This window comes from Lissotriton helveticus, chromosome 7 (assembly GCF_964261635.1).
Source record: "Lissotriton helveticus chromosome 7, aLisHel1.1, whole genome shotgun sequence".
In the NCBI taxonomy this organism is placed as follows: Eukaryota; Metazoa; Chordata; class Amphibia; order Caudata; family Salamandridae; genus Lissotriton; species Lissotriton helveticus.
In genome coordinates, this window is record NC_136068.1 from 534,466,555 (window position 1) to 534,493,056 (window position 26,502).

The 26,502-nt window shown below is 44.6% G+C and overlaps 1 protein-coding gene across 1 annotated transcript in view; it reads right to left on the reverse strand.

Moving 5' to 3' along the window:
- The window catches only part of LOC144769149 (uncharacterized), a 1,798,260-nt gene extending 1,772,706 nt beyond the window's left edge, over positions 1-25,554 (reverse strand). The window contains exon 1 of the mRNA XM_078653155.1: positions 25,473-25,554. Within this exon, the coding sequence (XP_078509281.1) occupies positions 25,473-25,554 (82 nt within the window). The remainder of the gene's footprint in view (positions 1-25,472) is intronic.
- Positions 25,555-26,502: the final 948 nt, after the last annotated feature.

Here is a 26,502-nt window from a genome sequence, read left to right on the forward strand (position 1 = left end):
CCAAAATGTGCTATGTTTTATCTTTGCATCAAGACCACGGAGGGCTGAGGCCGCTGTACAGCTTCTTCTCTCTGTCTCGTTGCTTCTGTATTTTTGCCTAACCATGTAAAAAACGATGAGATGCCTAGTAAGTGAACACAACGACAATCTCTTAGTTGCCCTCGTTTATTTTCTACTGCTATCTCTCCATCGTTATACATAAATATACGTACACTGATTAAGTATGCCCCTCTTCACCTACTCGTTGACAAATATCGTTTTGAGAGTAGGTGTGACTTAGTTAATAAATTTGAAGAATCTGACTCACATATGTGTGCCTTTAAACAGGCCCATAGATGGTAAGTACTGAGAGCCCGCCTCGGTCTCAAATGGTCTATTGATTCTTAATAGGATGAAACTTGTCAAGCATCTTATCTATGACAAACCCACAGAGGCGTAGCTAGATCTTGTGGCGCCCGGGCCTATCCCTCAGATTGCCGCCCCTGGGTGGGGGTGGGGGGGAGAAGGACGACGAGCACTTGAAAGAGGTCCGAGAGACACGTAGTATCGCTGCTAATAGTTACCTCAATCATGCAAGTTATATGCACATACATGACACAGTCCAAGGCTAGACAGTTGAATACACCGGTGACTGGCAGTACAAAAGAGAACACACAGACTGCATGATCTATCTGGGGACTCAGAAAAAACGCATGTGACATCCATCAGAGAGTTTTTTATGCCCGTCTGCCCTCTGTTAGACTCGTTTTTCCCTTGTTTTTCTGCCCTTCTACCCTCTGTTAGACTCGTTTTTTGTGCCCTTCTGCCCTCTGTTATTCCCCTGTTTTTGTGCCCTTCTGCCCTCTGTTAGACTCGTTTTTGTGCCTTTCTGCCCCGTTAGACTCGTTTTTTGTGCCCTTCTGCCCTCTGTTAGACTCGTTTTTCCCTTGTTTTTCTGCCCTTCTGTCCTCTGTTAGACTGGTTTTTTTGTGCCCTTCTGCCCTCTGTTAGGCTCGTTTTTCCCTTGTTTTTCTGCCCTTCTGCCCTTTGTTAGACTGCTTTTTGTGCCTTTCTGCCCTCTGCATCACCACATCATCACTCAGCGCTACCCCAGCATCACTCAGCACCACTACATTATCACTCAGCACCACCACATTATCACTCAGCACCACCACAGCACCACTCAGTGCCACCACAGCATCACTCAGCGCTACCACAGCATCACTCAGCGCCACCACATTATCACTCATCACCACCACAGCACCACTCAGCACCACCACAGCATCACTCAGCACCACCACAGCATCACTCAGCACCACCACAGCACCAATCAGCACCACCACAGCACCACTCAGCGCCACCACAGCATCACTCAGCACCACCACAGCATCACTCAGCACCACCACATTATCACTCAGCATCACCACAGCACCACTCAGCACCCCCACAGCATCCCTTAGCACCACCACAACATCACTCAGCACCACCACAGCACCACTCAGCACCACCCCAGCATCAGTCAGCACCACCACAGCACCACTCAGCATCACCACAGCACCACTCAGCACCACCACAGCACCACTCAGCGCCACCCCTGCATCAATCTGCGCAACCATTCAACAACAACTGGTTCAAATATATTCTCTCAATGTTTCAAACTTTATTACTAATGTCACAAAAAGATGTTAATATTTCACTTCTGTTCTTGGATTTTCGTCACAATAAAATACACTGAACATAATCTTCACAAAAGTTATTTACAAAAGTTTAAGCTATTGCCATTATAAATTAAAATCACTTTTATTTAAGTATTAATTATTTTAAAAAATTAAAAGCCATTGTAATTTGTAATATCAATACAGCTAAGTCACGTAAATACAAAACATGTTGCATTACAAATGCTATAGGTGTCACATTTGCGAAAGTTATTAACTATTGGCATTGTAAATGACAAAGCTATTAATTTAGCTATTTTCAAAACCAACCAATAAATAAAAAAAATTGTCATTTACAAGACCAATAGCTCAAACTTTCTTAATGCGAGACCTATTGCATTGCAAATGCTTGTTTTTATATCTGTCACTGCTTCCTGTTGAGGTTTAATTTTCCTGACAGGCGCCTCATTGCCTACTTGTAACTATTCTCTGACCCTGCTTCAAGGGCCAGAGCAGGGTCAGAGAATAATTGCAAGTAGGCAACGAGGCGCCAGGAAGCACTTACAGGCTTACAGCAGCAGGTGCCTAAGTTGAAGTTAATTTCTTTGCAACCCTTTTGTAAAAGATTACAAAAAATTAGCTTCAACTTTTGCACCTGCTGCTGTAACCCTGTAAGTGCTTGGCTGAAAATTCGTCCCCGCTGATTCGTGGATTTTACCGCGATTCCGCGAGATTCGCGGAAAATCCGCAAATTCCGCTAGCGGAAGAAATTTTCAGCCCATGCTTAATTTAGACTTAGCCTATACAGCCCAAATACGTCATGGCTACTTCCACCAGTTCCAAGAATCCACAACGATTTCTTGGAAAAACCCGCCTTCTGCAGTCAGGGACTTCCCATTGATTTATCCAAGAACTCATGGAGTTTTCAAAGAACTGAGTCTTTGATGACGTTATTATGTCCAAACTTACGTCAAACTCGGCACCTTCAAGGTATAAATATGCCCACATTTGCCCAGGCAAACACACTGTGGTTTGGAGCAGTTCGACTATCTACTTGCACGACGCCCTGCTACAGCAAGCGCCGAAGGAAGCCGACCCTCCAGCTGACGCACTGAGAGAGACGCTGTCTTTTCTCCTGCCGAGAAATCCGCTCCATTGTTTCCAGGTTACCCTTGTGGGTTGCTTGGAAATCGAGTCCTGAGAGAGAGATACAAGACCTCCTTCATTCTAAACCAAGGTACGGAGCTGATTAGACCCTTAGAGAATTCTTGGAATAGATTCTTGGCAAAAGAAATACTAAACTTAAGCTACACCTCACTTACTTCTTCCCTCGTACTAGACTTAGGTTAGGTACACCGGGGTAGGCGTATTTTAGAAGCACCAGTTGAGTACTTTTAGTCCTTATTTATTAATGTATGTATTTTATGTAATTTTATATGGCTTAGAAACCATATCATGCTTTTACAATATTACTTTATAATACTCCGTACTGTACGCATTGTACTTTATAACCAGTATTACGATTGAAACAGTTCACTTCTTATGCTTGAGAAAGAAGACTGTTCAATAAATACTTTTTATTGAAAACACCCGTCTCTCCATTTCTCAGCACCTCTGGTGGAACGAAGCATGCACAATTGACTGAATAAAATAACTATCTATTGTTTCAGCGACTCTAGAGATTGATTTCTTATTCTTGGGAAACAAAATTGTCATGTTTATGCGGTTGTCAGAAACGAATCCCTTCTTGTGAATTCGAGAAAGTTTCTAGTGACCGCTGAGCTAGCTGGCACTCACAATTAAGTCTAATATATTCGATAGAGACCTAGTCGACCTCAGTCCTACGTCTAAACTATAGTATATTTTATTCCAATGCGCAGATCCTATTGGGAATATAGGAACTACACTACAATATGGGAGGAGGAGGGATTGAATGTCGCTCTCTGATGGAGGAGCTTTCAGCCTGATGAGCAGAGGGGAGGCATTGGGGTAGGGTATAGTTAAGAAATCCCAGGTAAGGGGGCGGTGAGATTGTTGAGATCATGTTGGCAGGTGTGTATGATAGCAGTTGTGAGTTGTAGTTCATAGGTTGGGAGTGGTTGCGTCTATTATTTTTGGCAGTCCTGTTGGGCCACCAGTTGTATGCCAACTCTGAGGTGATATTTATTAGTCTCTGTAAGTCTGTCTTGAGTGGTTGCAGGTCTAGTGTAATTTCGCCAAGTCTGGATTCTAGCAAGGTGTGGGAACAGGGCACCATGAGTTGGGACAAGGGGTTGGGTGGTGGTGGGGGTGCTCTGGACTGTGGTGTTAAAGTAGTGCTGGCCTTAGAGAGCCAATAGGAGGGAGATCAGGATGGAAATGGATTTAAGCTTGGGGTGTGGAGGTGTAGGACTCAAGAGGGTCATGTTACTAGTCAGGTTTGGGAGTTCTGACTCAGAGAAGGTTATAGTTTGGTCATGGGGAGTGTTGTAGGTAAGCTAATAGTAACCAAGAAGGTATATTCACAGACCTAAGGTAGAATCGGGGTGATTGAGTTACTTTTATTGCTGTGTATCTCTGTGACCCCTTCACTAGCGGTGAAGTGTGGGCGCAGTCTGGTTTGGTGATTCAAAGGTGGGATTCAACGCCCACTAGGTGGTGTAGGAGAGCTGGCACTGTGTACATTGATTGCTGAGGGGTAGCGAGATGGGAAAAGGGTGGAATGCTTAATGTGGCTAGGCTACGGGAGGACACTACTTGTGGCTCCTGTGGGTAGCACGAAGAGCTAGGATGACATTGGGAAGGGATGGAATCCTCACAAGTTACGTTTTATGAGGATAGAAGTGAATGTTCCCCATTATCATTGAATGTGATTGAGTCAATGTGCTCACAAGTTTCAAGTTCTGTGTCACACAGATCAGTTATTTGTAGAGAAGGTTCAGTCATTCCTGGAGTTCATTATGTTTGTAGGAAAATGCTTACTTTAAACTTCCTACCAACTAGGCAAGAACTTGCTATTTAGCATTAATATTTCCAAAGGTATATATATCATGTAGATAATACAGCTCAAGTATAATATTTTTAAAGTTGTCTTAACTGCGACTAGGCCTCCGATGTCCAAAGATGTCCGTGCTAACATAACGTTCTTTTCTAAATTTCATGCTTTTCTTTTCATTACAGGAGCAATACAAATAGCTAGAAGAGTAGCTCATTCTTTTGGTTGTAGAGATGTTACAGTAGATAAAAAAAAATTATTCATACCCAGAGTAGACTTTTTACAATAATAGACAATGGCGCATCAATTCATAAACATAGTTTGCATACATAAAACAGATATATCGCAGATTCGGCACACATAATATTTAAATTCAGTACATAAGGAAAAATAGCAGTTTATCAAAATCTAGTTCATAGAAATATATAGTTTTTTTAATATATCGCCAATTTCATTCATAAAACAATTAAATCAGTCCCAGAAGTTAGGTAAAAACTTTTTTAGCAGCATGTTATGAGTTCCAACCTATTTCAGTCCCCTGACTTCTCTGCTCTATTCGGAGATAAGTGCCCATATTTTTAAAACCCCTGAGTTCTGGCTTGCCTGGCCCTACATGCATGATATATCGCAGTTTCAACACACATACTATTTAAATACTGTACATAGGAATAACTAGCAGCTTAGCAGAATATAATTCATAGACATACATAACTTTTAAATATATCGCCAAATTTTTTCATAAAACAATTGCAGCAGTCACAAAAGTAGGGTTAAAATTTTAGCAGCATTTTATGAATTCCAACTTATTCCGGTCGCCTAACTTCAATACTCCATTCGGAGATAAGTGCCCATATTTTTAACCCCCTAATTCTGGCTTGCCTGCCCTACATGCATACAGAGATGCCTCTTGTTTCCAAACTCCAAGAAGCCTGGCTAACCACATCTGGAATGTCGGGGGTTCTGTATCCTTACATCGGGCCGCTAACATTATTCTAAAAATAGCTGTGCCCAGGGAAATACAGTATTCCTTTTCTTTATTGAGGCCCAGAGAGCTATCATATCCCAGGATCAATAATGTAGGGGTTAGCTTGAAGCTAAGACCAAATAGTTATTTCCATAAGCCAAACAGCCCAGATTTCACACACTCGTAGAACATATGTATCCATGTGGCTGGACCCATCCCACATCTGGGACATTTATCATCAGCCCTTTCCCCCCAAATTAATAATTTAGCAGGTGTAAAATATAGATTAAATATAGTTTTATAGAATTGCGCTTTTAAGTTTGAAGATAAAAATATTTTAGCGGATAAATCTAAGCTCCTGTAGATGTCCACATTGGGATAACCAATTGCACAGTCCAGGATGCCTCATTCTTTTCCAAATAGTCTGGTAGTGCTGTTCATAATAAACTATATATGTTTCTCATTCTGCATGATTTTTCGTTAATGAGATCCATCAGGGTTATATTACCAATTTTAACAGCTGGTCTGTATGCCATCAGGGTACTCCTGATCTGTACAAATTTAAAAAAGTGGTTGGGAGCTATTCCAAATCATGTTGGAGCTTAGAGAATCGGGCAATTTGTTCTCCCCCATAGAACTCTCCAATTGTAGTCACCCCTCTGCCCTCCCAATCTTTCCCTATAGCATCATGAGCTAAGTTCGGAAAAAGCGATATATACCACAGGGGAGTATATTGTGTAACCTTAGGTATCTCCATACATTTTGATACTTGTTTCCGTATCCTCCATGCACTCTGTATTACTTTAAAGCGAACTTTTTTATAGTAACTCTGCTCTAGTTGTTTCAATAACAGCCCAGTGGCCTCTTTCCCTATAGCAAGTTCAAATATTGTGGGAATTCTCACCACCCTGTCCTCATCGCTGCTTCCATCTATTACTAACAAAAAATTCATCACGTGGAGTAAGGCGGCCCAATATTACAATGTGATATTTGGAATTGTAAGTCCTCCTCTATCCTGTGGTAATGTTAAATACTTCAAAGCCCTCCTCACCTTTCCATATTGCCAAATAAAATTTGAAAAAATAGAATCAATGGTCTTCAGTAAATAATCATCTAAGGCAAGCGAAATTGACCTAAACAAATACAAAATCATAGGTAAGATAGTCATTTTTAAAAAGTTCCCCCTTCCAATTATCGACAACTGTAGCCCGTTCACTCTTTTTAATTCCATGGTATGGATTTAACCAGTGGGTCAAAATTACATTTAACTATATCATCCACCTTCGCTGTAAGTCGCACCCCAAGATAGACTGCAGATTCCACTAGCCTAGGATCATTAAAATCCATATTATCTGTGCAAATAACAATTGTTTTTTCTCTATTTAGAGTATACCCCGAAAGAAGGCCAAACCTTTCGGTTATGTAATTAATTTCGCCGAGTGCCTCTTTTGGATCTTTTGTTAAAACTGCCACATCGTCAGCATGGGCCAGGACTTTAGTCTTATACCCCCTAGTAACTATAGGTTTAATATTACACGACTTTAGTAACTTCTCAATTAGAGGATTAATGTACAAAGCAAATAATATAGGTGAACAGGGGCACCCTTGCCTGGTGTCCCTGGATATTAAAATATCGCCCGACTCTTTCCCCATCATTTGTATCCGGGCTCTTGGATCACAGTACATGGCTTTCATTGTCCTGATAATTCCCAGTCCAAACGCTTTTAACTCCAAAATCCCCCACAGAAATTTCCATTGTACTCGATCAAACGCCTTCTCTGCATCTAGGAGGATCATGGCCATCTGGCCCCCCGTTCCGGACAGAACATCAAATAATGAGATGGTTCTACGGATGTGGTCTGTTGTTTCTTTTCCAGGTATAAATCCGTGCTGCCAGGGGGAGAGCAGCTGACCAATGATCCTCCCCAACCGAGCAGCCAACATTTTAGAATAGATTTTGGTGTCTGTGTTAATCAAAGATATTGGCCTGTATGATCCTGGGTTATCAGGGGGTTTCCCCTTTTCTGGAAAAATTATGATATTTGTCTTTTTCCATGAATATGGGGTGTTGCCGCTATATTGAATACTTCTGCAAAGATCTAACAGGAGAGGCATTATCATTATCCCCAGGATTTTATATACTACAGTGTGGCTCAATGGTTAGAGCGGCAGACCCTGATGCAGAGGTCTAGCCCGGGACCAGGGTTCAATTCCCCGCCTCGGCGGGTCTTGGGCTAAAAATTGCACGGACCTGATAATTCTCGCCTCGGTGCCTATTCCAATCATGGAGCCCCACTCTGCAACTCTGGGCAATAGCTTGCTTAATCTCCACAACGCTCAGGATGCCTGGCCTCCTCCTTGGGGGTGCCCAGGAGTGGACACCTGTAGGAAGGTGGATACCTGACTATGGTTACCCTAGATTTTTTGCCTTGTGTTTAGCTGGTTTTCGACTTAGTTGGCCTGGGATCCTGCTAATCAGGGCCCCAGGCTATCTGCTCTCTCTTAAAATGGACTCCATGCACCCTAGGTGCATAACCAAATTGGTACTGGACTCCTTGTCAGCCCCTGTACAGTGCACTGTAGGTGCCCAGGGCATAGGGGCAACCAAGGCCTACCAGGGGCTGCAGCATATCTTTTGCCATCCCTGGCTGGTACTTAAATCAACACAACTGGCTGTTCACACAGCTGGGGCAAGGTGGTGTAATCACCCCTTGCTTAGATATAGTATACCTATGTCTAAACCTATATCTGGACACATATATACCTATAAGTCACTCCTATGGCAGGCCTTTACAATCCTGGAGGCAGAGTGCTTGGTTTTATGTGAGATGGTGCTCTAGCATGAGCTGAGCCTGTCTGCAGTGTTCGGAACCATTTCCTTACTGCTGTTCCAGTGATACTAATACGGGGTCCTCTCAACCCGGAGAGGGCAACTCCGAGCACAACTTTAGGAGACCGACTGGTCTTTTAGTTTAAATCAAAAAGTTCATCAAGAGGTATATAAAGAAACAATATTCCAAATGTTCACATTGAGTTTTATTTGCCACGTAGATTAATTCACCAAACGTTGATTAAGATTAATTGAATCAAATCCAAATCATCTTGTTCTCATGATATTTACACATCCCGATGCATTTCGGGCGTAGCCCTTCTTCAGGGGAATACTCTACAAAAAAAAATCCAAATGTGCCATATTCAAAATGCAGTTCAAAATAACCAATAATCTAACATCAAATCTGCATGCAGATTGTTCCAGTGATACGGCCATACCATATACTCTTAAGTGCATTATAATCCTCTCGGTTAATGCTAACTTTGGTTTGGCTTTATCAAAACATGTTGTGTTTGGTGTCATACATTTTGGAATACTACCCCCTCGCCAGTTCTGGCGACGGGGGTAGCATTCCACCCTTCTAGAGGGAGAAGACATGTTACTTACTGCAAATGCGGTTAATCCTAACCAGAGCCCCAGCATCACAAAATGGATGCTGCTGCCACAGACACTAGTCTGGCCTCCTGCTGCTGACCGATACTCGACAGAGGAGGCTTGATCAAAGGATCTCCTGTCACAGGGAGGTGTCACACCACCCCAGACAGGAGATAGTGGATTGGAGCAGGGAGGGTTGAATGAAACTAGACACTGCCTGGGGCACACAAGGTGTCACTGGGCAGATTCCAGTCAAACCGGTTCTGGGACACTCCAGCCCCAGTCTTGGCGGCAAACTGGACAAAGGAAAGGGGTGTAACCACCCCCTTCCTGGGTCCCACCCATAGGAGGGACCTAGCAGGTAATCCAGCCCCCAGATTTGGAATATAGGTGGGAGCAGTGCCAATGCACATTAGATTATCCTGACTGAAACTTATGAAATGAAACTCTGGACCCTTCGACATCCCACTCGACGTGGAAGACTGAATAATCTCCCTTGTGGTTAAGGAGTGACCACCCTGTGCAAACAGGCACCATCCAGCACCTCGACGTTTGCTTTGTTGCAGTTCCTGCCGGAACTCGAGTAACAGAGATCAACAAGAGCCAGCTTTCCTGACTTCCAACAGCCCGATCCACAGTCCATGCAGAGCTGGGACCCGTGGAGGCAACCTGAAGCGTGGGAGCAGCCATCTTGAAGTAACTACGAAGCGCTGACCGTGCAGCACCCGAGGCTCCATCGAAGCTGTACATTGGAGCGTGAGAAGCTCCAGTCCCGAGAAACTTTTGCACTGAAGCTCACCCCTCTACACTCGACGAGTGCTGCGTGAGGAGGCCCTTCTTCATTTTCCTGCTTGACGCGTTGGCCCAGTCGCTTGCCCGTTGGCTAGTGGCCCCTGAACCGACGAACCTTTGAATTTGAACAGCTGATCTGGTTGCTCCAGATTGGCCCTCGCTCCCCTGAAAAGGAGCACCCGCTCAGACCTTGCTGGTCCGAGTGAAACGCCATCTTTGAATCCTGCGTGGGTTGCCCTTGCCAAGGCTTGTTGACTCCGATCCAGAAGCCGACGCCGCCAGCAGCGAGAGCCTTTGTGGGACAGCTCGTGATTCACTCCAGGACATTATCGGTGCCTCAGAGTCCACGTGGCAGCAGAGACAAGGCACCCGTCATCAACCTGATTGCGCCCAACATCGCCTGGTTCCTTCCTGGTTCCTTCCTGGTCACTGGCTAGTGACCCAGACTCTGTCCCCGCTGCTTTCAGGTACCCTTCAACTTCGATCCACCCTTGGATCGCACCGGACACTTCTCTTCTGGACGCCTGCAGCATCTTCATCCTCAGGCACCATCGAACTGCGTGACGAAACCCGACACAGGTTGGCACCTGTGCACCCGCGGCCTGTGGGTGAGGTAACTAACTAGCGCTGGTGTTCCCATACTGGTACACACCTCCAGTGCCTAAGTCTAAAGTTTGGTAGTCCTAGTCCAGTCGGAAGACTCCTTTTGCAATAACATTGTAACTTTTACGCACCATTGACTTTACATTGGTGAAAGCCGTGCTTCCCGCACTGCACCCGAATCCCCCGGGCTACTCCCGTCCTAACTGCTGTTAGTCCAGTGTAGTCCCAGCGATTCACAATGCCCTAGGCCTTATCCCCGATCGATTAGTGATTGATATACCACTTTATTTATATTCTGTTTGAGTGGCCACCGGCCTTATCCAAAACGTGCAACTTGTTTATGTTATACGGTGCTTTTATTTAAACGCTTGTACTTCATTGGTCATAAAGAGTAGTGGGGATTATTCTGAGAATAAATACATATATTTTTAATAATATATAACTTGTGTGGTGTCCTTTCATTTGATATTACAGGATTGCATATGGTAAAACAGCTGGCTTCACATGTCCTCTTGAGTTAAGCCTTTAAGGCTGCTTAGTCCATGCTACCCCTAGGATAGCTTGTCTATAAGGTTGACTTACAACCACCACCATAAGGGATTGTTTGGACTGATACAGGGTGCCCACAGAACTGTGGACATCATACATCAGGCCAACTTCTCACATTGGTGAGCAGCGGTACGGATTTGAGCTTGCTGTTGTTTTACCTTTTCAATCTTTTTATCAAATTGAAAGATCACATTAAGTACCATAGGTACATATAAATAAAAGCTTAGCATATTTGAGTTCTACTGAACTTAGTGGTTGTAGGTAGAAGGGCTTAGCACACCCTGACTACAACTCACTAGTAAGGGACAGTAAGAAAACACTTAGTGTAGGTAGGTGCATCACTTACACCACACTAGAGTCATGTCTGGCACAGGTGAACCTACAGGGTCTCTACCTGTGAGGGTTGACCTTCCACAGGCAACCTCCAGCTATGACAAATTCAGCTACAAAGACTTGAGTGCCTTGTGCACTGCAAGGAAGCTGAGAAAGGGTCACAACCCTACCATTCCTATCATGATAGCCATCCTAGAAAAGGATGACCTTGAGAAAGCTAGAGTAGCTCCCTCAGGATCAGGAGAAGGAGTGAATCCCCCAGACACTGAGAACACCTCCCCAGAAGTAGAAAATGAGGAGGTAGACCCTGAATCAGAAGGTGAAGAGTCAGATCATGGCCACGGGGATACCCAGGTACCAGTGGTAAGGCTTAGCCAAGCCAACTTGGACCTACATGGAAATGGAGAGGGCCAGCACCTCCCCAGAGTACATACCCGGATTCTCCCAGGCAATAGGAGAGAGAGAAGCCCTTCCAGGGATTCTCACATTTCTAGTGCCTCAAGGGAATCACAGAGAGGAATGACTTCCCCTCAAAGAAGAGAGCATAAGGCCAGGATGAGAGCAGTTAATCTCCAAATAGAGAGAAAGGAGTTAGCCCTGGCCAAAGCTAGACTTGCTCTTGCAAGAGAGCAGAGATTGAGTTGGGAGACTCCCACTGGTGGCAGCATTATCCCAAAGGATAAAGACAGGTCCTATGATCATAGAAACCTGGGTAAGATTGTGCCCCCCTACAAAGATGGGGATGATATCCACAAATGGATAACTGCTCTTGAGAGGGCCTGCATGGTACAGCAGGTCCCTGAGGATCAGTGGGCAGCAATCTTGTGGCTCTCCTTTTCTGAGAAAGGGAGAGATAAGCTCCTCACTGTTAGAGCTGAGGATGCTAAAAATTACAATGTCCTGAAGAGTGCTCTTATTGATGGGTTTGGATTAACCACTGAACAATACAGGTTGTTGTTCAGAGACACCCAAAAAGCTCAGACTCAGGACTGGAGTGATTTTGTAGATTGTGCTACTAAGGCTCTGGAAGGTTGGCTACATGGCAGCAAAGTACATGACTATACAGGATTGTATAATTTGATTATGAGGGAGCAGATCCTAAGTAATTGTCAGAACCAGCTTTTACACCAGCACCTGGTGGACTCAGATCTGACCTCTCCACAAGAATTGGGTAAGAGGGCAGACACATGGGTCAGAACCAGGATTAGGCCTAAGAATCAGGGTAATGACCAAAAGAAGGAAACTTCCAAGGCTCCAGAGAAGGGTGGGGATAAATCTAAAGACAAATCTCCCACAGGGCCCCAAAACTCCAAGGATGGGGGTGGGTCCCACAACAACTCCTCTACCCAGAAGAAACCTTACTGCCATGACTGTAAACAGCCTGTCCACTGGAAAACAGACAGCTGTTGTCCAAGGAATAGCAATAAAGAACATATACCTCCAAGTAAAGCTCCAACACCTCCTGTTACTGTCAGCAGTAATCCCCCAGGTGGTGGGAGCACCCCCAAGAGTTTGGGTGGGTTTACTTTTGGAACCCAGGTGGATTCTGGCCTAACCAGGTCCCCTAACACAGATACTCTTGTCTATGAAAATGGCATGGGGTTTGCCAACTTCACTGATTGCCTAAACACTTTGAGCAAGTATAGACAGGAGCCCATCATCAATGTTCAAAAAGTTGAGGCCTACAGAGACACAGGGGCTAGTATCACTATGGTGACTGAGAATCTAGTCCCCTCAAGGCAACTTTTACCTGGTGCCACATACCAGGTGACAAACATTGATGGAGTGCAGAGAAATCACCCCATGGCAGTAGTAAATCTTAGCTGGGGAGGTGTCACTGGCCCAAAGAGAGTGGCAGTGTCATCAAACTTGCCTGTAGATTGTCTACTGGGGAATGATTTGGAAATCTAAGCCTGGGCTGAGGTTGAACAAGAAACCCATTCTAAAATGGTAAATCTCCATGGAAAGGTTAGTGGGGCTGTGATGGCTACAGCCCCAATCCAAGATGTCCTTCCTGAAAAGGTTGGTAGGGCTGTGCAAGACTCAGCCCCATCTTCAGCTAAATCCCTTCCTGAAAAGGTTAGCAGAGCTGTTATGGTAACAGCCCATACCCAAACTGAGTCCCTTCCTGAAAAGGTTGGTGGGGCTGTGATGGCCACAGCCCAAACTCAAACTGATTACTGTGTTGTGAAGCCTGAAACTATGGATCACTCCACACAAACAGAGAGCATCAAGGAGGAAGAGAAATCTCCCTCCTACCAGACATTAGGAAAGGATCAGCCTCCCCAGGGAACTGATCTTACCCCTTGTGAAGGAACTGCCCCAGAGGTAGTCAGGCCTAGCCTGGCAGAGCCCCTGATGTCAATGGACCCTTTCAAGGTGGGACCCAGTCTGGAGCAGGTAACCTGCCCCTCTCTACCCTGCCTCAGTCAGCCCAGGGCTGCAGAGGTCAATGAGGTCAGTGAGCCCCAAAGGGCCCCCTGTCAAATAAAACACCCCCATCCGCAGATTAGGGGCACCAAAGCTAGCAGCCCTAGCAAGGTGAAAAAGTTAAAAACTCCTGAGGGATCCCCCTTACCACTAGTTATGGACCTCCCACAGATGGAAACTGTTGGGCACAGCCAAACCTGGGACCTAAGGGCCCCAAACCTGACCTGTCCCTCCAGTAAGCCAACAGAAGGGACCCAGCCTCCAGCTGTAGGCAGCCAGAGGTTGACCCTGAGAGCACAGTGCAACTCAGTCAAGGAAAGAAATGCACACATGGTGGAAGAGGATTGGAGGAAGCTGAGCCCCAATTTAGTGGAGCCTCACTTCAGTACTCCATCTCAACACCAGCCTTTTACTTTGCCAAAACACACCAAAGGTAGTGATTCCCTATGGTGGAGACCCTCTGATACCCCTAGGGTGAGGGATTGCTTAGTGGACCATGAGACAGGGGGTAACCATGCTAGTGCAGGTACTTCCTTATATGGCCACTTAGGCAATATAGGCTTACCTGGTCAAGGATAGCCTTATCTCCTTTCGTTTGGGGGGGGTATGTAGGAAGGTGGATACCTGACTATGGTTACCCTAGATTTTTTGCCTTGTGTTTAGCTGGTTTTCGACTTAGTTGGCCTGGGATCCTGCTAATCAGAGCCCCAGGCTATCTGCTCTCTCTTAAAATGGACTCCATGCACCCTAGGTGCATAACCAAATTGGTACTGGACTCCTTGTCAGCCCCTGTACAGTGCACTATAGGTGCCCAGGGCACAGGGGCATCCAAGGCCTACCAGGGCTGCAGCATATCTTTTGCCACCCCTGGCTGGTACTTAAATCGACACAACTGGCTGTTCACACAGCTGGTGCAAGGTGGTGTAATCACCCCTTGCTTAGATATAGTATACCTATGTCTAAACCTATATCTGGACACATATATACCTATAAGTCACTCCTATGGCAGGCCTTTACAATCCTAGAGGCAGAGTGCTTGGTTGTATGTGAGATGGTGCTCTAGCATGAGCTGAGTCTGTCTGCAGTGTTCGGAACCATTTCCTTACTGCTGTTCCAGTGATACTGCCATACCATATACTCTTAAGTGCATTATAATCCTCGCGGTTAATGCTAACTTTGGTTTGGCTTTATCAAAACATGTCGTGTTTGGTGTCATACATTTTGGAATACTACCCCCTCGCCAGTTCTGGCGACGGGGGTAGCATTCCACCCTTCTAGAGGGAGAAGACATGTTACTTACTGCAAATGCGGTTAATCCTAACCAGAGCCCCAGCATCACAAAATGGATGCTGCTGCCACAGACACTAGTCTGGCCTCCTGCTGCTGACCGATACTCGACAGAGGAGGCTTGATCAAAGGATCTCCTGTCACAGGGAGGTGTCACACCACCCCAGACAGGAGATAGCAGATTGTAGCAGGGAGGGTTGAATTAAACTAGACACTGCCTGGGGCACACAAGGTGTCACTAGGCAGATTCCAGTCAAACCGGTTCTGGGGCACTCAAGCCCCAGACTTGGCGGCAAACTGGACAAAGGAAAGGGGTGTAACCACCCCCTTCCTGGGTCCCACCCATAGGAGGGACCTAGCAGGTAATCCAGCCCCCAGATTTGGAATATAGGTGGGAGCAGTGCCAATACACATCAGATTATCCTGACTGAAACTTATGAAACAAAACTCTGGACCCTTCGACATCCCACTAGACGTGGAAGACTGAAGAATCTCCCTTGTGGTCAAGGAGTGACCACCCTGTGCAAACAGGCACCATCCAGCACCTCGACGTTTGCTTTGTTGCAGTTCCTGCCAGAACTCGAGCGACAGAGATCGACAAGAGCCAGCTTTCCTGACTTCCAACAGCCCGATCCACAGTCCATGCAGAGCTGGGACCCGTGGAGGCGACCTGAAGCGTGGGAGCGGCCATCTTGAAGTAACTACAAAGCGCTGACTGTGCAGCACCCAAGGCTTCCTCGAAGCTGTGCATTGGAGCGTGAAAAGCTCCATCCCCGAGCAGCTTTTGCACCGAAGCTCACCCCTCTACACTTGACGAGTGCTGCGTGGGGCCCTTCTGCATTTTCCTGCTCGATGCGTTGGCCCGGTCGCTTGCCCGTTGGCTAGTGGCCCCTGAACCGACGAACCTTTGAATTCGAACAGCTGATATGGTTGCTCCAGATTGGCCCTCGCTCCCCTGAAAAGGAGCACCCGCTCAGACCTTGCTGGTCCGAGTGAAACGCCCTCTTTGAATCCTGCGTGGGTTGCCCTTGCCAATGCTTGTTGACTCTGATCCAGGAAGCCGACGCCGCCAGCAGCGAGAACCTTTGTGGGACAGCTCGTGATTCACTCCAGGACATCCTCTATGCCCCAGAGTCCACGTGGCAGCGGAGACAAGGCACCCGTCATCAACCTGATTGCGCCCGACATCGCCTGGTTCCTTCCTGGTTCCTTCCTGGTCACTGGCTAGTGACCCAGACTCTGTCCCCTCTGCTTTCAGGTACCTTTCAACTTCGATCCACCCTTGGATCACACCGGAGACTTCTCTTCTGGACGCCTGCAGCATCTTCATCCTCAGGCACCATCGAACTGCGTGACGAAACCCGACACAGGTTGGCACCTGTGCACCGGCGGCCTGTGGGTGAGGTAACTTACTAGCGCCGGTGTTCCCACACTAGTACACACCTCTAGTGCCTAAGTCTAAAGTTTGGTAATCCTAGTCCAGTCGGAAGACTCCTTTTTCAATAACATTGTAACTTTTACGCACCATTGACTTTACATTGGTGAAAGACGTGCTTCCCGCACTGCACCCGAATCCCACGGGCTACTCCCGTCCTAATTGCTGTTAGTCCAGTGTAGTCCCAGCGATTCACAAGGCCCTAGGCCTTATCCCCGATCGATTAGTGATTGTTATACCACTTTATTGATATATGGTTTGAGTGGCCACCGGCCTCATCCAAAACGTGCAACTTGTTTATGTTATACTGTGCTTTTATTAAACGCTTGTACTTCATTGCTCATAAAGAGTAGTGGGGATTATTCTGAGAATAAATACATATATTTTTAATATTATATAACTTGTGTGGTGTCCTTTCATTTGATATTACAGGATTGCATATGGTAAAACAGCTGGCTTCACATGTCCTCTTGAGTTAAGCCTTTAAGGCTTCTTAGTCCATGCTACCCCTAGGATAGCTTGTCTATAAGGTTGACTTACAACCACCACCATAAGGGATTGTTTGGACTGATACATCAGGCCAACTTCTCACAACACCTCACAGGGAAAGCCAGGATGGGTTCCACAGTGGGATTCGTACAAGCGCCTTGAGACCCTTGCGGGTGAGTAGTGCGCTATACAAGTATCAATTTACAATTTACTTCAAGAGGTAGCGCATCAGGACCCGTGGCCTTACCTGAAGCTATACTTTGCATAGCTATTTGAACTTCCTCAAGTGTGATTTTCGTCCCTAAATCTTCTTTAAGAGACCTATATAGAACCTCTCCTTGTTCACCAGCAGTCACCAATTGGTTTATATCATGCACCGTGAAAGCTGTATCCTTATACGTTCCCTCTAAATATAATGCTTGATAGTATTCCTGAAAAACCTTAACTATATCATCAGGGTCAGTTATGTTTGTCCATTAGCATTAATAGACAATATTTGATTCTGAGCCATCTTCTGTCTGGTACGGAGAGCTAATCTCTTCCCCACTAGTTCGTCACTTTCAAATAAGCTGTTCTGCTGGGACTGATATTCCTCTGCTGATTTATGAGCAAGCCAACTATTAATTTCTGCCTTTAGCGCTGTGATTTGCCCCTGATTCTGGGTGACGTCTCGTACCCGTTTAATCAATAGAACATGTTACTCTTCTGCCTCTTTAAGTTTATACATTAATTCCTGGTTCTTAATCACACGCTGGGCCCTAGCCCTGGCTGTATAGCTGATAGTTTCCCCCTTAAGGCCAGCCATAAAAGAATCCCAAATGATTGTTCTAGAGGCACTATATCTATTAATATCAAAGTATTCACCTGCCCAGTTTCTAATATGTTCAATATAACCGTGGTTGACTTACAGCTTCTTATCAAATGACCATTTTCCTCTTTTTTTCATAAAGGCTGGAATTTCTACCTCTAAAATTAACGGGTTCTGATCAGAGATAACCTCCACCTGTTTGGACAGTGGTGTGACAGAAGTCTGGGCAGGCAAAATAAGAGACTCCATCCTGTATCTCCTTGCCGCGGGCCTTGCTTTTTCAAAAATAGCCTGACTTAGTAAAAATACCAGAATGACTCGTGGTAAAGTCAACGGTCTGTGCCTCATGGGATTTAGCTAGTTCCTGGGTGTTTACAAGATCAGACTCTGTAGTGCAGATCCTCGCCTCCAGATCCGACATCCGTTCCCCAAAAATGCTACAGGTTTTTGGTACCACCCCCTGTACCTTTCTAATTGCTGCCTGAGCTTTACGCCCATCTTGGCGCGTCTCCTCGCGCTGCATAGATACAGCCTGAAAAATAGCCTCTAACGTTGGAGGGTTAGCCCCGCATTCTTTTTCCGCTGCATGCCCATTTGAACAGAGGCTAGTGAGCTGGGTCGAGGGGGTGTAATCCCAGGTAAGGTCTCTTACTCCTGATTTCTTTTTTCTTTTCCTCAGAATTATCTTCGACTTCCCCCCATCGGTCATTTCAAGATCACTATTGCTCAGGTCTTTGATGCTGTCCGTAAGATCCTCTGACCATTCCCCTCCATCTGAAACAGAAAAGAAGTCAAGCTCCTTTTCAGCATCCCTTTCAGGCATATTCTCCCCGCTCACATTTTCTACTATCCTTTGGCCTGGTATATCGTGCAAATGGGTCGCAGTATTGACAGCATTAAATTCTGTGGGAGCAAGCTCTACCTCTGGGGCATCAGAACCAGATTCACCCCCCTTGGTGAAAGTATAGAGTTAGACCCAGGCACACCTTGCCCCGACGCATGTCCCAGTACCTGGGGGCCTGTATGCAATGCCAACGAGTCTCCCTCAGTACTGCTGCTGTGAATCGCCTCCAAAGGCGCCGAAGCTGCCTTTACTCCAGGACCTCTCAACAGGTCTACCACCGTAGGGACGGCCGGCTGCGCCTTTGTTGCAGCCCCGCCTCTTCCCTTCCTCCCCTGAATCGGCTCCACTTGTTGGCCTCGGCGTCCTCACCAGGGCATCCAAGCTGGTGATGCGTCCTCCCCCGCCATGTCCGCGTCTGCTCCCACCTCCGCTGCCTCAGCCAGATTCCTCTGCATGAGACCCGTCTTCGCCTTAACTGAAGCTGCCGCCGGCTTCGGACCCATCCTCCCGATCTCCAAAGGCGCCGAAGTAGCTGGTGACACCGATGGCCTAGACAACTGCAGGATCACTCCACCACCAATTCGTCTGACAGGTATGCCAGGAATGATCACAATAGTGCTCCTAAGGTATTTAAAGTACCTAAGCACCGCTAGCCCAATAAACGCCCCAACCAATTGCACATAGCATCCTTGTAAGTTTTGGGGGGTCCACAATGCTTCTGTCTGCTCCTCCGATATCATCGCTGACTGTTTTATCCCCTTTCTTGTATCACAGCGTAGTTTTGAAAACCGGGCTCTCAGGCTCTGTGCACAGCTACGGTCTCAGTCAACCACCATCTTGCCTCTCACCACCCTACAGTAGATAATTTTAATGAGAAGTCTGTTGTGATTTACACAGTGCGGGGGTATGAGAAAAGATCTTCCTTTAACATGCATCCCATACCACAGATACACTCAATGTCGTGCAGCTTAGTGTGTCTTTGTCTGATGATAAGAACATGGGGGGTTTACCTGCTCCAGAGAGGCGGCACAATCTGATTGGTCCAAGTTTGGAAAAAGTCAGTTAGGAGACATTCTAAAGAAATGTGCAATGTATTTCAATTATGTGTGATAGAATAGTTGTTAAGAGATCCTTTCCTGACTCGGCTGAGGGAAGACATTTTCCCTAACTCTGCTATTTGGGATGCCATATTCCTAGTTCTTGAGTTAAACTCTTGAACGTTTCTGCCAGTTTGCCCTGAACCTCAACTTGGTTCACATGAAAGATTGGATTCCCAAGTTCCTAGCTGAAAACATTGATAGCACGTCAATAGAGGTTTTGGGACACTTTGAAAGCTGGGGTCCGTGGCGAGACTATGTCATATTCACTTAGGTCAAACAGGCGGGAGAAAGAGGAGATACGGAGGTTGCAGGATGAGCTTATGTTAGCAGAAGTAGGACTCGTTAGCGTCACTGGCAATAGGGACACAACTGGGGATATCTCTAGAACCTTAGCCCAAGTAGCAGTTGCCAAGGCAGCAATCACTAATATTTTTACAGATAAGGCAATCCGGAAAGCTACGGCACGAAAAGAACTAATTTATGGAGTTAATGAGCAAGTGGGCCATCAATTGGCGTTGCGATTGCGACAACAGATCAATGCTAATTTAATTAGGGAGATTATAGACCCAGTGGCAGGGCAGTTAAAAGATCCAGAACTGATTAGGCAAGCATTTTGGAGGTTCTATACAGAACTATATACTGAGAATGGCAATGGGGACACGACCGAAATTGAAAGGTACCTAGAGAATTGTGAAGGTGTAAGCCTCGAGGTAAATACGCAGCAGGCACTAGAGGAAGCTCCTAACATGGAAGAGGTATTGACCGCTGTCAAGAGCCTCCCTAAAGGGAAGGCAACAGGTCTGGATAGTATCCCTTCGGAGTTCTATGGCACCTTTATAGACGAAATAAAACATATCTTAAGGGATTTGATCATCCATATTTTCTCCGGGGGAGAACCGCCCAGTTCCTGGTCCAGGGCCAAAATCGTGATTTTTGCTAAAAAGGGGAAACCCCCAGAACATCTAGGTTCATATCGCCCCATAACCCTTATAAACGCTGATTCCAAAATATACTCCAAAATCTTGGCAAACCGAATAGCACCTATAATACACAAAGTAATCTCCAAAAGCCAGCACGGTTTTGTTCCTGGAAGGTCAACGATAAATCATATCCAGAGGGTTATCACGCTTTTTGACGGAACAGAAACTACAGGAGACCTTATGGCCCTGATCCTTTTGGATGCAGAGAAGGCCTTTGATAGGGTCTCCAGGCAGTTTCTCTGGAAAGCAATGGCGATGATGGGATTTCGAATCAATTTTATTCAAGCGATACAAAAAATGTATATTAATCCTAAGGCTGTTGTATCTGTTAATGGAAGCCTAACTAAGGAAATCGCCATCTCCAGGGGAACTCGCCAGGGGTGCCCATGCTCGCCATTGCTTTTTGCAATATATATAGATTCTTTTATTCGCTATTTGGAGAACAATAACAACATAACACCCATTATATCACAGGGGTATGCTACAAAAACATTAGCATACGCTGATGATATTGCTATAGTTACCACAGACCCCACAGCAGCAATGCTGACCATCAATGCCGAGGCCAGGAAATTTGGGCTGGTTTCTGGCTACGCGCTAAATCAAGGGAAGACACAAATCGTTCTAAATCAAAAAATTGTGATGGATGATCCTAGGGTGGTGAAGGGAGCGACATACTTGGGTGTCACAATTTCCTCAAAGCTGGAGGAAATTGTGGACATAAATGTTAAGCCAATGCTGAACACAATACAAAAGGATCTACGAGGGTTAGACAATCTCCACCTGTCCATTATCAGGAGAGCAAATGCAATTAAAATGGTGTATTTTCCCAAAATACTATACTTATTCAGGGCAGTTTGCCTAGAATTTTCTAATCAGTGGTTTACAGTAATGGAACGCACCTTTTCTAGATTTATATGGTCATATGCACAACCCCGTCGGGCATATAAATATCTTACCCTTACTAAGGACAGAGGCGGGCTAGCTCTTCCCAACTTAAGGAGATATTATTGGTCATGTGTATTACTCTACAGTAAGGAATTATTGCAAGGGGGGAAAAACAGAGGAACATACCGCTTCAATCTTTCAGCTACTGGTGCGGAATTCCTGCTATGGCTATTTATGGAGGCACATACACGACAGCTACCATAAAAAGGTCAAATTTAAGACTCTTTAAAGCTGTTTTAAGGTATGGAAGGTCGTGAAGAAAATATTAGGAATAGGACAAATCTCAAATTATACACCGGTATTGAACAATCTAATTCTTCCACCAATAATCTTTAAGGATAACTGTGTAAACAAATGGTATAATTTAGGAATAACACAATTAGGGGATTTTTATACTACTCAGGGGATTAAATCCTTTGATGCTCTGAAGGAAGAATTTGGCTTAGATTGGCGGGATTTTTTTAAATATCTCCAAATTAGGGATTTCTTAACTCGCAAACCTGGGGCAAGGACACTCGGGGAAGAATCTACTGTAGTAGAGACAATTTTACATTCTAAGAAACACTCAATAGGCGTCATTGTGTCATTGTTGGACATGTTCCCGGATGATTTAGATAAAACGGCAACGAAGTGGCTAAGTAAACTTGCGATCTCAAAGGAAGGATTTTTTTACTCCTATCAGCTAGCCCAAACTATTCTTATTTCTACCAAACTCCAGGCACAATTTTACAAAACCTGTTTTTTTCTCTACTATACACCCGATAAGATCGCAAAATGGGGAACCGTTAAGGGGACTTGCTCCCCGAGATCCAACCTAGTTAAAGCAGATTCCATTCATATCTTTGCCTTTTGTCCGGTGTTAATACCTTTGATACAAGATATAGAGAGGTTTTTAACTTCTGTTCTTTACAGAGAGGTTGCTTTGTCACCTGAGGCAATGGTACTTGGGGCAGAAGATCCAGATAACCTTGAGAGTGGCCACGATTTTATTTTCGTTGCTATGGCCATTTTGCGGTTATGCCTAGCCTCGGCTTGGCTTGACCCGCTACCACCCTCTTTCCAACAGTGGCTAGCCAGGCTTTTAGCAGTGCATAATATCGAGATAGCTATATATAAGCGGAAAGGCAGACGGCGACGCAAAAGGGGTATGAAAATCTGGACTCCTCTTACACTCTGGCGAGATTTACAAAACTAATTTATTATTAATGCTGTAATGTATTTATGTTATTGTTTTAGTTTGTTTTCCGTGAAGCCTGGAATATATTCTGTAAATTCTCTATAATGAATATGTAAGTATGACAAGCATAATGTAAAGCTCATGATGTTAATGTGCAGAATGTTTACCTGTCCGGGGGCCGAGGGGGGGAATATATATGTTAAAAATAATAAAAACATTTAAAAAGAAAAATAAAAAGCTTAAAAAAAACAATAACCATTTTTTGCATGGAGTTTTTACCCAGTATATCATCCTCATTTGGGTTTTTTACTGTTTGCAACTGACATTTTTTTCTTGGCAATCTTGGATTGCTGTGTTAGTTGAAGGTTTTAAAATGCGAAACTAGGGCTGCTTCAGTGCTCGAAACCTAACAGTTTTACCACCTCTTCCTGGCAGAGGTGAAACACCGGTTTGTAAATGGGCCATCTGCCGTCTTTGGCAAACGCCCCACAGTGTAAATAATGTAAGTGACCATCTTTGATATCAAATTAAATTACTTGTACTGTTCATCTATGTCAGTCTTTGTATGGAGAACTGGAGCACTTCTACCACTCAGAATTCATAGTTTCTACAGATTCAACTGCTGCTTCTAGGTGAGCGTGGCTAGAACAAATCAATGCTCCTTAATAATTTATGAGGTGTGCTTACTTTTGATACGCAGAAAAGATGATGATCTGGGATCACAATACTCTACAGATCTAGAAAGCATTTATGAGGCCGACACCAACCCGATTTGCGAAATCCAGCTGTTTGCAATCTCAAAATTGTTTTTTTAATGTACAAAACTCGCATTGCAAGAATCACAATTTGAGTTTGTGACCCAAAGCCAGTTCGGTATTTGAAAGGGGCCTGGTTAGGTCTCTCTTTCCAAATGCAGAATGGTAGGGTGGTGCCAAATTGCGATCCCAAAACATTATTTTTTTCCTACCTTTCAAAGAAAGTGGTAACCCATTCCCAAATGGGAAGGGGTCCATGGAACCCTTTCCGCTTTCAGAATGTTAAAACATATATTTTTAAGACCAGGCAGTGTCACGTGTTCATGAACATACTGTCGCCATTTGTTTTTTAATAATTATTTGTATTCTTTTTTTTGGGAATAAACATACATATTGTAAGGACAAAAGAAAAAAGGGGGGTTAAAAACTCTGTTTTTCATCACAATAAAATATTTCACACAGTGTATACTGAAGCTATTATAACCAATTAATAAAAAATAGCAAGAACGATTTCCATAAAATGCAGTTTGCATTCTTATGAGTGACGAGCCTCAGAGTCGTAATCTTAGAACGTGGCAAGATCTTAATTGTACTTTGCAGCTTGCAAAAGTTTGGCAGGACCTTGTCAATTCATCTAATAGTGCACAATTTACGACATTGCCTACATGTAGTAGCCACCTGCAGCTCAAAAAGCATTTATCGGTCTGTCTCCTACATGCTGTTTCCACTTAGGGTCATTAATGTACTGCAGAAATGTTTCTACCATACATGGATTGTGTCAGTCTAATATATCGAGTCACAGCTGAAGAAATGCTTCCCACAAATGCTTTTCTGAGAGAAGGGCCTTCTGTCCATGATTTAGAACAGCATGAGGAATACAGTACCAAGGAAAAGTAATGTCACCTGAAACACTGCTCCAAGTAGAAATAATGGCCATAGAAAAGAACCTTACAGTGTTAAATGACCCTCAGAATACTGAGCCGTTTAGCAATATTTAACAATTTAGAAAACGCAATTCCTTGTGAGCATACTGACACTATTGTTGAAATATTTTTTTTATTGTTTTGAGATAAACAGAAAAAGTGAAAGTAATGAAACATAAAAGGGGGAGTCAGAAAAACGAAATACATCAGCAGTTTCTCATCACAATAAAATAACATTTCACACAATGATTACAAACACTATTAAACTCAGTATAAAAACTGCATGACAGTTTCATGAAATCAAACAATTAACATGAAATCTCACAGGAGATTTCAGTATGAGTTATGAGTTTCATCCAAGCTAGTGTTTCTGAAATGATGAATTATTTCCCACATGAACGTTTGCCCATCTTAAATCACTTCTCCAATCATTTGTGAATCCTATTCCTTCTTGTCTGATCCTAGAATCCACCTTGACACAAACTGTCATTAAACTCCCCAACCACAATCATTCCAATTTCCTTGTTCCACCGGCCCCGGGAAAGTGGGCTTCTTTCAATGATGTATATTTTTCTCAATATCAATTCCACCTAGTCATCCCTCTCAACCTAGTACTTGTCTATTTACTTGCCCATTTACTCCTCACCTCCCCTGTAATGACTTCCTGCCAGGCATTCCCCTGCCTTGCCTTTGTAGGTCTTTTGTAGGAACTCCATTTCAACGTTGACCAATTTCTGCATTTTCAGATCATGTTTTAACTTTCTTATGTTGTCTGTAGCATCAGTTTTACTTGTGTTGCATTCCTTGAATATTTTTGCCCTTTCGGCAGCCCTTGACATATTTGTCAATTTCAATGAACACTGCCATTTTCTGAAATGATTACCACTCAGTGCTTTTTTTTCATGTTAATTCCAATCCATACATTTCCTGACTATAAATAATTATCCTGCTTGCTTTTGTTAATGCCCACTGCCCGACTCATTGCAAGGCAAAGTCGAAAAAATAGATTGGTTCGCTTACCTGAGATTGTGCTTTGAGTGAATCCATAGTCTGCTGGGATAATAGAACATGAAAACACTTTAGTCTTGCAGGCAATGTACATAAAAATAAAATACATTTATTGAAGGACTAATTTAAAGGCACACTGATCTGGGTCCCAAAATGTCCAGTGTTTTATCTTTGCATCAAAGCAAACACAAAGAGATGGGGCCTTTGTCGGTGCCACTTTGTGGAACACTCTGCCTGTATCTCTTCGGCTTGAAACAAACTTCACAAAGTTTAGCAAAGATCTAAAAACATGGCTGTTTAACCAATAATACCCTACTTTTGTTTCCATCCTCAGGCTGGTGCTGGGAAACCCTTTTTGGGGAGCTGTGTGCCTTACAAAAACAATGTAACATAACAAAGAGATGATGGACGGAGCGCTGAAACTTTTCAGGCACTCACCCCCAGTTACAGATCTTGGTTGAATCCATCATCGTTCTGTAGCTCACTTCGCCACCTCAGTTCAGACCCAGCTATATGCAAATCAGTCTTGACCCTGTGCCTCATGGGAACAGTCCAGCCAGAACTGCCAAGCCAGGTCTTCCCTTAACCAGAAAAAAAGCATTCTGGGACCGGTTTCAGGGTAACACCCCTTATCAGCCAGGCTAGCTTCAATCCAGTAGCAAAGTGAGCAAGGGCCCCATTTCTGGGCATTCCCTGCCAATGTAGGGCGAACAAAGCATACACAAAGAGATCTTTGCATCAAGACCAGAGAGGGCCGAGGCCGCTGTACAGCCTCTTCTTCTGTGTTTTTGCCCAACCATGTAAAAAACACTGAGATGCTTAGTCAGTGTACACAACGACAATCTCTTTGTTGCTCTCTTTTATTCTCTATTCCTATCTCTCCATCGACATACATATAAGTAAATACACACACACGTGCATACACACACGTACAGAAGAAGTGTAACTATGGGATGTTTTGTAACTGATCAAGTTTGCCCCACTTCACCTACTCAGAATGATTTTAAATCCTCATTGACAAATATCGTTTTGAGAGTACATG